Below are 16,601 nucleotides of genomic sequence, written 5' to 3'. Positions count from 1 at the left end.
AGTGCGTGAGTGACTGCGCGGGCGAGCGCGCGGCCGTTGGGAGCACGCGCGCGCGGCCGTTGGGAGCACGCGCGCGCGGCCGTTGGGAGCACGCGCGCGCGCGTGTGTGTGTGTGCGTGCGTGCACGGGGCGGTGAGGCGCCTCCCCGCAGCCCGCGCCGCTCTCGCCGGAGCGCCGGCGGCCGGGCAGGGGGCCCCGGGCCGGGAGCCGGGGCATGGAGAGCCTGCTGGAGAACCCGGTGCGCGCCGTGCTCTACCTGAAGGAGCTCACCGCCATCGTGCAGAACCAGCAGAGCCTCATCCACACCCAGCGCCAGCGCATCGACGAGCTGGAGCGGCGCCTGGACGAGCTGAGCACCGAGAACCGCAGCCTCCGCGGGCAGCAGCCGCCCCCCGCCGAGCCCGCGGCGGCCCCCGCGCCGCCCCAGGGCCCCSCGCCCGAGCAGCCCCCGCCGGCGCCGCCGGGCCAGCCCGACCCGCTCCAGCACCACCAACAGCTCCCGGCGCAGCAGCAGCAGCAGCCGCAGCCGCAGCAGCAGCAGCAGCCCCCGGGCAAGCAGGCAGCGGCGGGCCCCGGCGGCGGCGGCGGCCGGGCGCCCGCGCACCAGCACCCCCCGCTCCAGCCCCACCAGCACCCCTCGGAGAAGGACGGCAGGGAGAAGGGCTGCTGCGCCGCGCTGCTCCAGCACAAGCCCCCCCCGGCCATCGGCAAAGGCGTCCTGAGCAGGAGACCGGAGTAAGTGAGAAGGGGGAAGGAGGCGGGCTGGGGGCGGTGGTGGGGAGAAGCAGTAACGGGCTCTTTCCTGGCCACAGTCCGCGGGAGAAGGGGGTTATAACCCCCTGCAGCCTGGCACGGAGCGAGGCAGTGTGTGGGTGGGTGGGGAATCCCTCCCTCGATGCATTCTCACGGAGAGCAGGCAGAGTGCAAAGAGGAGCCAGGATGCTGCTTCCAAGAGGTATTTGCCTCCTAGTTTACCGCTTTTATTTTAATGTGCAAGTGTCTGTGGCCCGTTTGAACCCACTCGGGCTGCTCACCCACGGTGCCTACACACAGCATCATGCCCTACTTGTTTATCATAAATAAGTCTTTGATCAAAGATGAGTGTGATATAGCCCAGACAGGGAGAAGAAGCTTTACAAAGGACATTGGCAGTGTGGCCGTTGCAATTTCACTTAAATTGCTGGTATCTGTCACAAATTAAAAAAAAAAAAAAAAAAAAAAAAGTCTTCCCTAAAAGGAGCTGGGATTTTCTTATCCTTACTCATGTAAAGGTGTAGCATATGCACTATATTGCATATGATGTATGCATTTTCGTTTCATACAGATACAGATGCCACACAGACGTTTGACATTTAGGATGCATATTGTACTTGTRTATTGGTTGTCTTTTTTTTTCTTTTTTTCTTTTCCTTCTTTTTTTGTGAGTGGGACCTGACAATGATCTAGCTCTTAAAAGGACAAAGTATTTTTTGCTCTCCCTTCCTCTTTAGTGAAGAAAGCATGCCTACTAGTACTGGATACTGATAATGCTCTATGTGCATGTATGTATAGTAAACAACGACTAGCATTCCAGTGCTAGAGGAAGTGGAAGAGGCTACTACAGAAGAGTCACATTTTCTTGGATAACTTGTCCTGTATGTGCCATCAGTACACCAGTTGGTAAATACAACTGCAYTCAGTATTGTATTTGCCTTTGCTTAGACACTCTGAAAGTAAGGGAATGTTTTGTGGTTGAAAGCCAGGGTTAGTGAACTTAGGAAGGCAGGGAGCATAGTTTCTGGTCTGGTCTCTTTTGTGTAAGAACAAAGCTCATATAAGTAGTAAAGCTAGATCTGAATTTCTTTCCTAGAATGAACTCTGKTTTTTTTGGCTGTGGTAATGTCAAAACAAATGAAGAAGGCAGCACACACTGTATCCCAGGACATGTTCTTTGTCTGACACTTTAGATAAAAGGGTCCCTTCTCTCTTATGTTTGTTTTGAATGCGGAAGCGTAGCTAGAACATAGAGCTAGATTTTCAGCTGGTGTAAGTAGAGTTATGCCACTTCGTATCAGCTAAGCATCTATCATGTGATTCTATGAAAATCAGTGGAGAAATTACTGTTGAAAGAAATACTATTAAAGGAATATGTACAGTCCAAGGCATGCTTGAATCTCAGAAGACAGATCCATACTCCTAAAATACTGCACTGCAATGACTTAATTTTGYGAGTACAACTTAGAGGAACTGAGTGGGCTACTCAGAGTRTTAATTCAAGTAGTAAGCATTTGAAAGATCTGGCCCTTATTCATCATGTGATAGATGAAGTTTTAAAAAGACATAGGGCCTGATCCTGAACTCAAACCCATTGTTTTAAATCCAGAATAGGTTAGGTTAGGTCACTCAGGTCAAAACAGTAAGAAACCCATATAGAAACATATAATCAACCTCATTGCTTTTTAAATAGTGAGTCGCTGCAGCGAAGGCACTGTTAAAAACATTGTGTCAGCAAGGGCTTTCCTGTCATCTGAACAGAGTTTCTAACATACGTCATTACAAGGATTGAAGAATCAATTTCTATGCACAAATCTAAATACCGCCTTCTTATCTGAGCCTTTTTGCAGTGAGGTTTGATTGGGGGAACAAATTTGTAGATTTTTGCTTTGTATCAAAATGCTCAAGGAGAACTGTATTAAGAACACAGCTGMTATCTGATATAACATTAATCTATATATATCAGATAGATAGATAAATATATGTAGCCTTTTTGTGGAAAGTCGGGGCTGCTGCCGGGGATAACAGAGCAATCCCTGCAGTGCTCTTCACTCAGGAAGATTAAAATAGACTGCTTCTGTTTCCTTCTATAGCTTAGGCAAACCGAAATCTTTGTATAGAAAAGGAAATATGAGAAATGCAAAGCAGTCTACATTTCTCACTCCTGCAGGTTCCTGTTTTTTTCCCCATTGATTGTGTATACTGGGTTTCATCCTCTCTCATGTCTGACTGTTAGAAGGAAATCAAAGAGACTATAAAATCTAACTTAAAGGCAACTTGGATGTGAAGGATATTTCACCTCCTTTTGACAGCATGCCCAGTATCTGTTATCATCCAACTGGCCAACCTGAGAGTTATCTTTGGCGTTTCTGTGACAGCAGGGGACATATGCTTTAATACGCAGAATAGGTATCTGCACTCCCTTCCTCCCTCCTCACATCTATACTCATATTTGACACTGCCTTATAAACCCTGAAATTCAACTCTGATTTTTTTACCTCTTAGCAAAGAACTTAGGAACTGACTAGAAATCACTACAGAAAATGGCCACTCTAAGCAGAACAGAAATGAAATTTCAGCATGTCAGGATGCGGAGGCTGAAAGCAAGGGTTAAAGCAGCACCCACGCAGCACCTGGCTGTCACTGCCCAGCAATGGAATTTCCTCCATTTCTCAGAAAACAAGGGGTTCTACACAGTGTTTTTAAATGTACGTGTGATACCCTCTCTCACCTCAGACATAGCCCAGTGATTTTGTTCATTTTGAGCCAGAATTGAGGGTTTTTTTGCAGCCCAGCTCACCTCAAGCCCTGGATAGAAGTGAGGAGCTGAGCCCTTGGACACATATGACTATTCATGTCAGCTGGGGCAGTCTTCTGTAGGCAGCTTGCAGGGAAAAGCAACAAAAGTCCATTTTTAAAAGAAAAAAAAGTTTAGTCTTACTTTCTTTTATAGTTTTCATAAAACTGCTAAGGTTTTTTTTAAGCCTACATTTTTWAAAGAGAACAAAAAAACATATCCCTAGGTTATAAGTTCTCCTCTAAAGAGGGAGGAATTCCGGCATTATGCAGAGGCCCACTAATTGTTGCTACATGCCGTTGTGTGAGAAAGGTAGCACTAAGCTTACTTATGAGAGGAAAGATAGGGAAAAAGGGTATTTGAATAGATCCTCAGCAAGAATTAGGCTGATTATTATTCCATGGCATCTGTCTCTTTCTACCTTAGGAATCTATTGCATAAGTGCCTCACAGCTTTAAAAACAAAAAATAAGGTCATTCGTCATGGAGTGTTTTGCTTCAAGAATACAGGTTGCCAAATTAGCATAGCTTAGATCACCCTTATTAGGCAGCCTCTTGTCTTAGGGGACCACCCCAAAGTATYGTCAAATGCTGTGAGTATAAATTTTCCTTCCTTTCATTATCAGAAAACTACCTTCTTTGCCAATCCTCAGTACCCTTAACTGAGTATCAGAGAAATGTCACAGGGTTGAATTTAGCAGATTAAGTCCAAATGGCCAAATCCTGCGGTCATTTTATCAGTGAAATTCTTTAAATGGGAGCTCTGCCTATGGAAGATTTTCAACCGTGCATTAGCTGGAAAACTCACTTTGATAAATACAGTTAGAATAACAACTAAATTCATTGTAGTTCCTTCCATCAAAAGACATGGGTGCAGTTTACCAACACTGTATGTGGTAGTAAAGTCTTTTTTCAACCATGTCACCAACAGTGAAAAAAGCATTGAAACTTTATTTATCTAGCATGACATAAAGAATCTAAGTATTTCTTTTAAATTATTACTCTGTGTTTGTTATTACAAGATCATCTCCTGCTGCAAGAACAAACTCTTAAAACTCTTGGAAGCAATTTTCTAAAATCACATTTTCCCAGAGGTCTTAAAGCTCATTTGTGTTTGCACTCGGCTGAAACCTGTTTTATTTTATTTTGTATTGGTTCTGGATAATATTTTTTGTCTTAGTAAAGAAGACATAGTCTAAAAGACTTGATGTTAGAGTCACTTAGTCTCTGTAGTGGTCTGAAGCTGTTTGGTATTTTTTGTTTAATTTCAAAAGCTCAATTACGTAACTTTAAAATGAAGATATTGCATATGCAGAGGTGCTGTTTTCCATAATTTTTCTTTTTAACTATGCATTAATGTTCTATTCTATGGATTATCTCCAGGGTAAAGGCATTAGACAAAATCCCACTGATTTCAATGGGTACTAACAATTACTGTAAATATTATGGCTTACTATTAACATATTTTGCTATATTTGCGCATTGCACCAGCATCAAAAAAAAAAAGAAAAGAAAAAGAGAGAGAGACCAGAACAATTGTGAATTGTTTGTGAACCCCCAAATACCCACTTTTACTTTAGATGCACAAGGAACACTACATTTGCCCTCTGCTTTCATTCTTTTGGATTCAAAATTCCCCAAACCTATTTCAAGATTTACCTCCCTTGAGCTTTCACATACCAGGAACAGTTGCATTGGTGCTGCCCTGGGTGCTGCAAATCCCTGCTAGCAATGTACATTCAGCATTRAAAGTTATATAGAGTGCTGTAAGCTGACTTCAAATGACTGAGGTTTGCATTGGCATAGCTATACAGATGCTAAAACCCTGCTTAGATCAGATTGAAATAAAAGGCGTAAGAAAAGGAAAAAAGAAAGTAGACTGTGACAACCTCTCATTTTAAGTTATATCCATCCATACTTGTTCCATTCACATTGTATTTTGCTGAAGATATATATTGTGACATGAACACACCTGCRTCATATCTGCATTAAGGCCTGTAAAATCCCAGGCAAAGGACTATGGAATTAATGATTCATAACGATATCATAAGAAATACMAGATGAAGCAGAGAAGGAAAAAGCCTCAGTGTAGGAAAAATTCAGAATGAAATTCTTGCTGCAAAAAGACTTATAAAACTGCCTATTAAAGATGAAACGAGGAATCCCACCTGCAGGGAGAGCACCTCAACATGATACTGTGTAAAATCCTGACTAGAGCAACACAGTGTCAACATCTAAAAGTGGTATTGTGGGAAATCTCACTGGCTGGATGAGAACCTCAAGAAGTAATAACAAGGAAGGACTCTATATGAAATACTACCTAACTGTGCTTTGGACAGCTGCCATAGGGTTCTGTGTCCTGACTTCAGTTAGAGCAATACCTGTAGCAACAAAGACTCATACTAATCTTTTAAGAAGAGAAGCCAAGGCTGAAAGCAACAGCAAAAAAGGTGAAAATTTTAACATTTAAATGAAGAAGGATGCAAATAAGTTGTTTTGTTTTTCTCACAAGATAGTGCAGTTCTTGTTTTTATGTCACGCAGCTGTATGATCTGTTACAGCTAGGCTGTTCGTTGGTGGCAAGGATTCATTTCTTGCGTGTGCTTGGATTAGCCTGTTTGGTGTCACTTCCCAGGTAGATCTGAAGTTAAGGTGCACGTGCGATGACTTTAAGAGCAATGGGCTCACATGACAACASTGTTAGCAACCAAATGCATGGTTATTTGGAAATGGTAGCAAAGGAAAATGGCCCCAAATGAATGGGTATTAACACCACTTTTGCCAATTCTTGCCAGGGACTCACTACCTCACTGTCAGGGTAAGACAGAGAAATCTAACCTTGGGATGTAGTTCTAGTCCTCAGATGATGCCAGACCAGAGCCTGCTAGCAAGCAGTTTGGTCACTTATTAATTTTGGCTTCTATGTACTCATTCAGAAAAGCATCTGCATGATAAAATGAAGTATAGTCTTGCAAGGTGACCCTTAGGCCAGCTGTCCTGTTCTTTGCAGCATGTACAATGTGGGAGGATACCCACTGTTCTGAGATTGCAACAAGTGGCTGATACTTAAATGTCCTTCATAAAACCACATGTACACAGGAATATACAGTTTAGGCACATACACCTCAGTTTATGCATGCAGCCAGTTGCTACTTAATATGAAACAGACTGTGCATGTTCCCACCACACAATACATGATATTATTTACACTTTTGGTCAGGGTAAGACAGAGAAATCTAGCCCTGGGATGTAGTTCTAGTCCTCAGATGATGCCAGACCAGAGCCTGCTAGCAAGCAGTTTGGTCACCTATTAATTTTGGCTTCTACATACTCATTCAAAAAAGCATCTGCATGATAAAATGAAGTACACTTTGGCAAGCACAAATATTTGTAGACACATAGATATGTTGGATTGCACTGATTTCCCTGTCTTGGCCTTTTAATATCTTCCCTTCTCTCTTGGAATCCAAGTAGAAGGAATAAAGAAGAGCTACTCTCTCTCTGTCTTAATGTTTCTGAACCTTCAGGTTATTTGTCCTCTGCTTTTCCTGTTATTTTTCCTGTAAGTGCCTGGTTATGTTGCTTTTTTTCCCCCTTTCTTTCTTAGTTCAGCAATGGTTTATTTCCTTCTTTTTAAAATCTCTAGTATGAAACCTTCTTTTGTTTCTCCCTTGGGAAAACATTATAGAAAGACAGAAATATTCCTTTGTGCARCAGATGGAAAATACTTCATTTGTTATAAAATTACCTGTAGCCTGTGATCATTACTTAGTCTACAACCATGGAACAACGTAASAGCAGATCAGCAAAAGAGGAAAGAGACATTTATGAAGTCAGAGCCTGAAATATGACTTTTTAAAAATTTTTGATGCAAAATTTTAAAACTATATGTATATTCCCCCCCCAAAAAAAAAAGGTGCGTCCTGACACAAACTAATTTAACAATATTCTATTATTCATCTGTTTTGGAGTTTGTTATTTCAGTTAGCTAAACCCTAGATGAGAAAATGAAAGTCTTGACTATTGGATTTGTTTTGTGCAGTGGCTGTGTTAAGAGGCAGTAAGATCTCTCAGCTAGAGCATTAGACTGCAGGTCTTAAGATCAAAGTTCAGTTCTCCCTAAATGTAWTTTTAACAGACTTTTGATGCTGGACAGTCCCTTTTTACTCTGTGTATTTTAGGATCTATAACAAAGCAGTTGAAGATATTGTTACAGATAAGAGTGGGCAGACAGACCATGAACTATTCTTTTTATACATTTAAACATAAGAAGCAGCATAGTGCCCCTGTCATTACTCTCAATGTGTACTACAAGACGATATGTATATTTACACATAGAAGAGAGAATGTATATGCATGTACATATGTCCACAATGCACGTCAAAGAGAAAAGTGAAACAGCACCTAGTTTCTGCACTTTTTATGTACAGAAAAGCACATCTTCAGCTTGGAAGTGTATCTTTACTGACGTCAATACAGCCAAGGCAATTTACATCACCTGAGGATCTRTACCAGATTTTGTGCATCTGTCCTCACACACAAATACACAAACATCCACTGGTGTAAATGAGTGTTGACAATAGCAAATAGCAGCAGCTCATTGCAGAAATAAGAGCAAACAATGAGAAAACCATCAAGCAACATTTTGATTCTTTGTGTTTTAGTGTTTTCTTTCAGTATTTTACTTAAGGTTGTAGGAATTTTTTTTTCTGTAGGATTATAAAGATATATTTATTCTGTTTGAAAATGCTTTTCTGTTCTCTATCTTGAGCATCCACTCTTAGTCTGCTTTTTGCGTAGGTATTATTTTTATAGCTTTTCCAATCTAAGAAGCAATATTTTGGCTAAACTGAACTGATTTTGAGTATGAAATGAAAGACGGTAAACCTCCTCATCTTGCCTGCCCTCTTTAATTGAAAACAAAGGGCCCTGTGAGCTGCAGARCTAACAAAGCTTGGCTTCCGGAAGATTTGTGTCGTGGCTACATTTTCCRATGTCAGAACAAGATATGAGTTCTAATCTAAGCTTTTTCTGATATTGAGGCTTTTATAACATTTCTCTCCAGTGTGGAGACTTCTGTGTGGAGTAATGGTTCAGTTCACTCTGTAGCCTTTCCCTCAGGGGAGACTCTACGAAGATCTCTCTGTTCTACCTAGCCACCTATTTCATGGAACTTATGAGAAATTAATGTATCTGAGATCACTGTTACTCTGTTAAGCTTTGTTGAAACTACACATTGGGATCCATAGTTAGAAAGTAGGAACTGACATATAGACACACACGCACACACACACATGCACACGCGCGTGCACACACACACACACACACACATACACAGAGAAAAACAGACACATACACATAGAAGGAAACAGAGAAATATATGGTTACAGAAAACACATTTTTCTTAGGAAATCAGGCAAAAAGATCAAACCTCAGATATGTTTTAAAATTAGCTCACCTGTACTCCACTCCACTTCAGATATGGGAATGTTTCATAGAGTTGGCTTTCTATGTGTAATCATCTCTTAAAAGTCTTGGAATATTAAAGTTACAAAGAGCTGGGAAATGACAGTAGGAATTCATTGGGCAGCCAGGTAAGAGTTTAGCAGTGACAAGTGGAGTCTCTTGCTCTTCCTGGCTTTGCATWTGAATTTGGTGGATCATCTTAACCCACATGCTAACAATTGCATAGGCATGAGCTGCTACTGAGTCAGTTACTACGGGAGAGGTTAATTTATATTTACACTAAAACATTACGTCATTCTTAAGAGTAGCAGAAACCTGACACTGACAATATTACAGAGGCCTGGGGTTTTCTTCAGCTTTTGCTGCATTCAGATGTTTGTTCAAATTCTGAGCTTTCTATTAAAAATCAAGACCTTCCTATCAATCTCTTTGTCTCTCTGACATACATTTCCAGGCAGTCCTGCAAAGTGGTTCACACTGCTCTAATGGGAAGGTTGCTCTCACAGGACCTTTTTCAGTGKCCAGCATCTTGGTGTCACTGTGCCCAAGTGAGGTCCTGTTCCTGAGGAACATTCTTGGATCCGTTGCTCTCACAGGACCTTTTTCAGTGTCCAGCATCTTGGTGTCACTGTGCCCAAGTGAGGTCCTGTTCCTGAGGAACATTCTTGGATCCACCTCTGGGAGAGACGTGGTTGTGGCCCTGAAATCCTTAGTCTTCTCTACACAAGATAGTATTTACTGAAAGGGARGGTACCTGTCCAGATTTATAGAGATTATTATCTTTCTTTGTAGGTTGCTTATGGAATCAAACTCAGCCCTTGCTTTTGCCCCTCCATGAAGAATGCTGTTTCTGTCTTTGTTGGGCTGTTCCAGGAAAAGTTTTGGCTCTGCAGTCCATTCCGAATACTCACAAATGTCCTTGTCTTCCATTTGCTCATCTTTAATTTGCAAATCCATTCCCAGTAGGACCCTAGTAGATTGCCTGTGTCTGCCTTAGCACACATATGGCCCCTTTCACCATGGTAACTGAGTATCTGGATTTGTCTTAAGGATCCAAGCTGATTTCCATGTACAGTAGACCACTGACCTTCATCTGAACTTACAAAGGATCTGAGGAATCTCCTCTCTTTTCTCTGAACACTCTGAACTCCCATGCCAAAGACTTCCCTTTAAATGGTTTTCTTCACGGTGTTCTATCACAATGTTTTGTGATAATAAATCTATATCCAGTCAAACTCCTCATGTTCATAGACTACATGGACCAGCAATATGCACTTGTTTACAGTCTATGCAGGTCTAAGAGACAGATTTTGTTATCACTTAACAGCAGATCTGAGCAACTGAATTACCATAGTTAAGTGGCTTCACATTTGAAGAGATGTGAAAATACACTTGTATACAACATCTGATGTTATGGATCTTCTTGGGCTAACTTCTGTCCCACCACCGAAGCTAGTTAGTTTGAGTTAGTTATTAGTCTGTCAGATTTCCTGCATACTTGCCATGGCAGTCATTTGGGATGGCAGAGCCAATTGCTGTAATGTTTCCCTCAAGAATTCTTTATTACCCATTTGGGAAAAGACTGAGCTCCTTGGTAGCTGCAGTGACATCCACTGCTGGTTCCTCATTTCTGCCAAGAAAGGACTGAGATTCTTATCTTTGTCAAACTGAATACATAAATACTTACTTCACTAGACATATTCTGACTGGAACAATTATTCTACCTTTATCCCCTCATTTTCTGTGGCTCTTACACAGCCAAGAAGAGGAGAATCCAGGAGCAGATTGTATCCTTGATGAGTGAAAAGAGTTGGCAAAGAATTCTGGTCTCAGACATTTAAAGATATGTAGCTTCCTGAAGGTGAAAGAATGAATTCTTTCCTTTTTAAGGGGTGATTAGATTTGAGTGCTATTTGAGTGGGGTTTTTTTTCCCTACTAAACTCCATTTGATTTCAACAAGTTATTTTACAGGCAGGCAAGAGACAGGAAATAACTAGTGATAGGGTAGGGAAGAAGAGGATGAGAGGCATCTACAGTGTCTCTCCACTTTCTGCTCATAGCAGCCTTCAGGCTGGTCTTAGTTCTGTGTTAACCTGATCTTCAGACCCCAAGCCTGAAAGCATGGCTGTAGTATTGCTTCAGGACTACATCCCAGGGGTGTGTACAACTGCATGCTCTCCCAAGCCTGTGCAGCAGTGGTAAAATAGAATATACCATACTTCTGGGTTCTGCAGGGGTTATCTGTGCAGGGAGATACAAGTTGGTAGAGAAGTGGACTGCAGTGGGGAGGAGTTAAAAGGGGATAGTGAAAAGACCCACTGAAAGCTGAAGAATACAAGAATGCCAGGAGTCCTCGTAACCTCATCCTGCAGAAGCTGTGAAGTGCTTGAATACCTGGTTCATTTATGTATGCTACTGTAATGATATTTTAATGTAGCTGGGAGAAGGGAGGGAAGGAATGATAAGGGGCTATGTTCTATTTTTATGAGCCTTCCTACTCAGGCAAAATTACTAATAAACACTACACCCTCAACATTGCCCTTAACAGGTACTGAGTAGTTGAAGCCACCTCTCCGGTCAGCAGCTCTTGTGCTTAAGGAAGSAGCTCACTACTGCAAGCCCAGAGTATATGTGACTAGCTCTCATCACAGCAGGATGGGAGCTTATCAAATCTCTAAAGCAAATGTAATTTGGCCTGGTCAGACAGTTTGGGAGATCTTCAAGAAATACCTAGAGTGCTGGGAGAGGACACYGGGGTAGGTCTGCAGATAGTATCCCTTTCAAGACGTCCCAGCCTAGCATTAGCACCTGTTTTTCAGATTACATGTCAGAGACTTAAAACACCTGTGTCCCTTCCCAGAATACACACGTAGAAAGCAAGGACATTATCCCTGTTCACATGCCTGCCTGAATTTGTTGTCATGTTGCTCTCACTGTTTGCCTAGGTCCCATTCTCTATAGCCTTCCCCTTGTCAAGTTATTTTCCCTTGTGTGACATGGGTTTGAGATGCTAGAAATTTGTCACTGAGCATTCATGTCTTGCTACCTCAAGCACAAATGATAATATGACTTACAAAACAGTAAGGAATCAGGCCCTTTCTTCTGCTGTAGTTTTATACAAGGCTTCCTTGCAGACTGCTATGGGCAGCTGTTGTATCTAACCCCAGGAATGTCTGCATTTCAGAGATATACAAGTAATGTTACATCTTCTAAAGTGCTTTGGGGAATAATGCACTTATTCACAAGTGGGATATTTGCAGAGTACGTCTCACCAATATCTAAAAGTGCAGGCACGTAGCAAGTATGTACACTTTTCTTTTAGCATACTTCTCACCATTGCAAGATCTTGCTGCAACATGGATGATAGAAAAAACATATAAGAAAAAATGCTATTACCACTCTCTCTTCTACATTACTGTTTGTCAGCAGACCCTTCAGTGCTTTACAAAGGAGGTCCTATGGAAGGGGATAAGAAATGAAAAATGTTCTGCTTGCGTTCATTCAACAAACCACAGCTGAGAAAAAAACCTGTGGCCCAGGGCACTTATCTGTCAAGTAAGCTACAGTGCCTCAAAAGAAGAGGACAAACAGAACAAGAAGCGTTAAATGTTACAAGGTCAACTTCTATGGCATAAATAACATTGCTCGAACTCCTAAAATCTGATTCTCTCCCTGGACGGCTTGATGTTAGGAAGAGTTTTGCCYAAATAAAGATGCTAGAACTTGCTCAAAAATCGATAATATCTGTTCATGATTAGGGTCAGTCAGATACACTAGAAAGAAGGAGYAGTAGAGGCTGGAGGTAAAGTTGAATCTTGAATTTGAGAGGGAATTGAAACACATGGTCTCAGATAGACAGGGCCATAATATGTGTTGCACGTAAGTCCAGCAAGGTTCACAAAGGCAGCCAGCCATTGTACTAACGAGCAGGAAAATATCACCAAATCCAAGAGTTGTCCAAGTTGATATAGCCTGTTTTGTTTCTTGCAGCAGTGAACCAATTATAGGTTGCAGAGAATGATGTGGGGAGGGAGTAGCCAGAGGAGGTAGGTTAACAATCTACTGCCTCTGCTGTTTTGGTCTGATTTGATGAGAGTGAGCTCAACAAGCACATAGGAGGCACCAAAATCATTCCTCTTGTGGGAGCAAAAGGAAAGACCTTCCACAGATGTAGGCACTGCATGTAAGCTAGGGAAGCAGAAATTAATTATCACAGTTGTGCATATGAATAAGTTCCATATGAATAAGTTGACAGAGAGCCTTCTTCAGAAGCCATGACCTAGCAAGATGTAGTCCCTTCTTTCCACAGCTATATTATCGCTTCCCCTTCCTCCTGTCAAATATGGAGTCTGCTGCCTCCATCCCCTTCTACCCCCAACACAAACACCCTGGTACATGCAAACACTAAGGTATGTGTACAGTCTACAGATCTTGCTCTGTGACATCCTTCTTGCCTTGGCCAAGGAGAGCTCTTGCTTGACTGGTATGCATGGCTTAATGGATTCTGAATTGAGGTTTACTTTTCCAGCAAAAAGAAGAGCATTCACCCTGTTCCCTCATCCTTCCTGTTTGTTGAATAGTTCCTGATGCTACGCATTTCATTAGCTCAGTCTGACTTGTTGTTATTGACCCTTTGGACAGGGACTTGTCTTGTAACCTGGCACTTTGATAGGCATCCTCCATCTTGCCCATTTTTTTCATTAAGTGTTGGGCAGATCCCACTGTTCTGCATACCTGAATGGTGCTCTTTGGCACATGGTCTCTCATGCAAGCCTGAGAGGGGGACACATTATGGGAACTCCTCTGCAATTGGAATCCATTTCGCACAGTCAAGGGGCGCATTCAATATAGACCTAGCCTGCTTTTGATAATGACAAAGATGATAAGGGAGATATGAAGCAAAGGCAAGAATGCCTTCAAGATGTGAAATGTGCCTTGGATTTTTCTCAACTTCCTTTCTCTGAGCAGGAAGGAACTATTTATGTTGGTTACTTATTCCTCTCAGCTTGTTCTCTGGGAAAATACTGWTTGACCTCAAATGAAAATGACTCAGCACCTCAGAGGATCGGGACCTCACTCATCTCTCCATCTCCCAGCAGCATTTTTTATTTCTCCATTTTATTTGCTGCTGTTTTGAATTCCTTGGGGTAAAGAGTAACTGGAGACACAATTAGCTCTTCCCTTGCGATGCACTGCAGCACCAGCTGAAGATATGTTACAAAAAAAAAAAAAAAAAAAAAAAAAAAAAAAAAAAAAAAAAAAAAAAATATTTTTCATGACAATTTCCTGTTATTACTCCTTTTGTTAAAGTCATGAACCTGTGTAGCTCCTGAAAGCAATGGCACCATTTGCAGATACTGACCAAAATGAAATTGGCATAAAGGAAGGGCATTTAGATCTTCTTTCCAGACTTCACTGTCTCCTTCCAGCCCTTGTTCCTTTTTCTGACTGGTAGTTGCACCCTCCTTTTCCCCTGCAACCATCATTCTACAGCTCTGCTGCCCAGACACTAGTGGTGCAGATGCAGCTGCATCATGAAGGCAGCATAGAAATACAACACTACTTAGAACAAGGCTTTGATGAAGGTTTGTGCTGCCAGATTCCACAATGGCTGTTGGTTGGTAGTAGAGCTGAGAACATGGCATGAAGAGCGAACAGGAAGGGAGAAGAGGGGTGTGAATGATTCCCCTGTATCCTCAAGAGAATACATCTCCCTTACGTACATTCCTTTGACATACATTTGTGTACAAATAGGTGAGGTCAGCTAGGAAGGAGGGGTATAAAAGTAGATAAACATATATACTCACTCACTTCTGGCTAGATGAGCAGTCTAAGGGAGATATGCTTCATGTCACATATATCCAGTTTTTATACTTGATGACCTGTATAGGCTTCAGGAACCCTGTGAATTAACAAAATCAACAGTAAGGAAACACTAAAGGGGAGAGTTACCCAGTAACTTTTAAAAGAACTTATATTTAATTGTGTTGTTTAGTGATGTGGTGACAATTATAGAAAGATCAGCTCCTTTGAYCTGTGGTTTGTGTTCCAAAGAATAAATGACCACATTCTGAAACAGAGACTTAGAAAGCTCCAGAGACAACTTTAGAAGAAGCTCTGAGTAAGCAGAAAGGAAGTCATACTGCCAGAAGGAGAGAACTAAGTAGAGGCTTCAAGCAAGAGGAAGTTAAGCTTGCAAAAACACAGGTGGGAGTGCTCAGGAGGTGAGCAAAATGCTGACTTGTGCACCTGTAACCCAGTTCCTGCTAGTACATGGAAACAAACAAGCAAAGGTACATATCACAGAACTGAGACTGCTGAAATCAGGTGTAGGCTTTCTGATCTCAGTTTCAACTGTCAGACCACAAGCCATGAAGCAAAAGGATTCTATCAACATCCCTTGTCACTCCATTTCTGAGTAGCTGTAGCAAGCAGTGTGGCAGGTGCTGTGAGATCTTCAGCAGTCACAGTTTTGTTTCAATACACACTCTAGAGGTGTGTTTATGGGAATTAACACCATAGCAGGGCATGCGCCTATCTAAATGGAAACAGTACATTTTGTCTGCAAGAGGCACCATGCTATTACCACTACCCTCTGCTAGATGGGGAGAGGCTTTGGAGGCAGCAAGTTCACACCTACAAGCTGTCTTGGATCTGCCTTAAGTTGAACAGTAGTGAGTTTAGTGACTTCTGTCTACCCCTTGTGTGGGTATTTCCCCAGATGAAAATCTCAACTTTGCTCACTAGAGCCACTGTGCAAGTCCAGAACTGGATTTGCAAGGTAGGAGTTGCTGGGCAGAACTGAAATGATCACAAGAGGTCTGTATTTAGAGAAGACACTGTGAAATAGAGGAAGAGATGCCATAGAATTCAAATGCAGGAGCAGTGCTATGCAAAGGACTAGGAGAGGCTGCATGACCAGCAATGCTGTAAGATAGGTGAAGGATCAATACTGGTATAGCATGAGAAAGCATAAGCCAGGATTCTAATGCATCATCAGAGCTGCATAGATGGTCCACACCAGAATAGCAAGGCAGCTTTGCACCAGCACCAGAGCTGCATGAATGAATAGGTCTGGTCTAGGAAGACTCTGGTGCACTGGCAGCTGCACAGCTTCTCAGGACGAGGCTAGCAGAGGAGTTGCAGGTGAGGAGAAGCCACAGAGCTGCACAAAGGAAGTCTGCTTATGTTCTGCTTGGCACCAAGCAGTAGCTATTAATCTTTCACTTCCCCAAGCACTGATATTCATATAAATTATGAAAAAAAAGTTCCTCAAATGCAGCAGAAAAGGCTCTTTAGCTTTCATATTTATGAACTTAGACAAAAGAGAACTTGGTATGAATCTGGAAAAGTGACATCTCAATTTTATCTTGCCCATCATTATGATGAGTGTGAGTGTGATCTGATTACTTGCTACTGACCCCTCCTTTTCCCTCTTCCTTGTAAAGTGCAGGCTGTGCTTTGTCATCTTAGCCTAATGATTTCCGGTAGCACCAGGCCAGAAATTGCCTCATTTGCTAGCAGATATTCTAGTTAATAATACCAACTCCATCCATCCACTGAGGATATTTCTAGCCAGTTTTGT

At 42.1% G+C, this 16,601-nt stretch overlaps 1 protein-coding gene across 1 annotated transcript in view; it reads left to right on the top strand.

Annotated features, from left to right (window-relative positions):
• The first annotated feature begins 214 nt into the window (after positions 1-214).
• Positions 215-16,601, top strand: part of IQSEC3 (IQ motif and Sec7 domain ArfGEF 3) — a 101,275-nt gene continuing 84,888 nt past the window's right edge. Inside the window, exon 1 of the mRNA XM_085324037.1 lies at positions 215-735. Coding sequence (XP_085180163.1) covers positions 215-735 — 521 coding nt within the window. The remainder of the gene's footprint in view (positions 736-16,601) is intronic.

The sequence above is a fragment of the Rhea americana genome, unplaced genomic scaffold, assembly GCF_003343005.1.
Source record: "Rhea americana isolate MKP2758 unplaced genomic scaffold, rheAme1 scaffold_9, whole genome shotgun sequence".
Lineage (NCBI taxonomy): Eukaryota > Metazoa > Chordata > Aves > Rheiformes > Rheidae > Rhea > Rhea americana.
The sequence above is the reverse complement of the archived record's forward strand: the minus strand, read 5'-3'. Positions and strand labels throughout refer to the sequence as shown.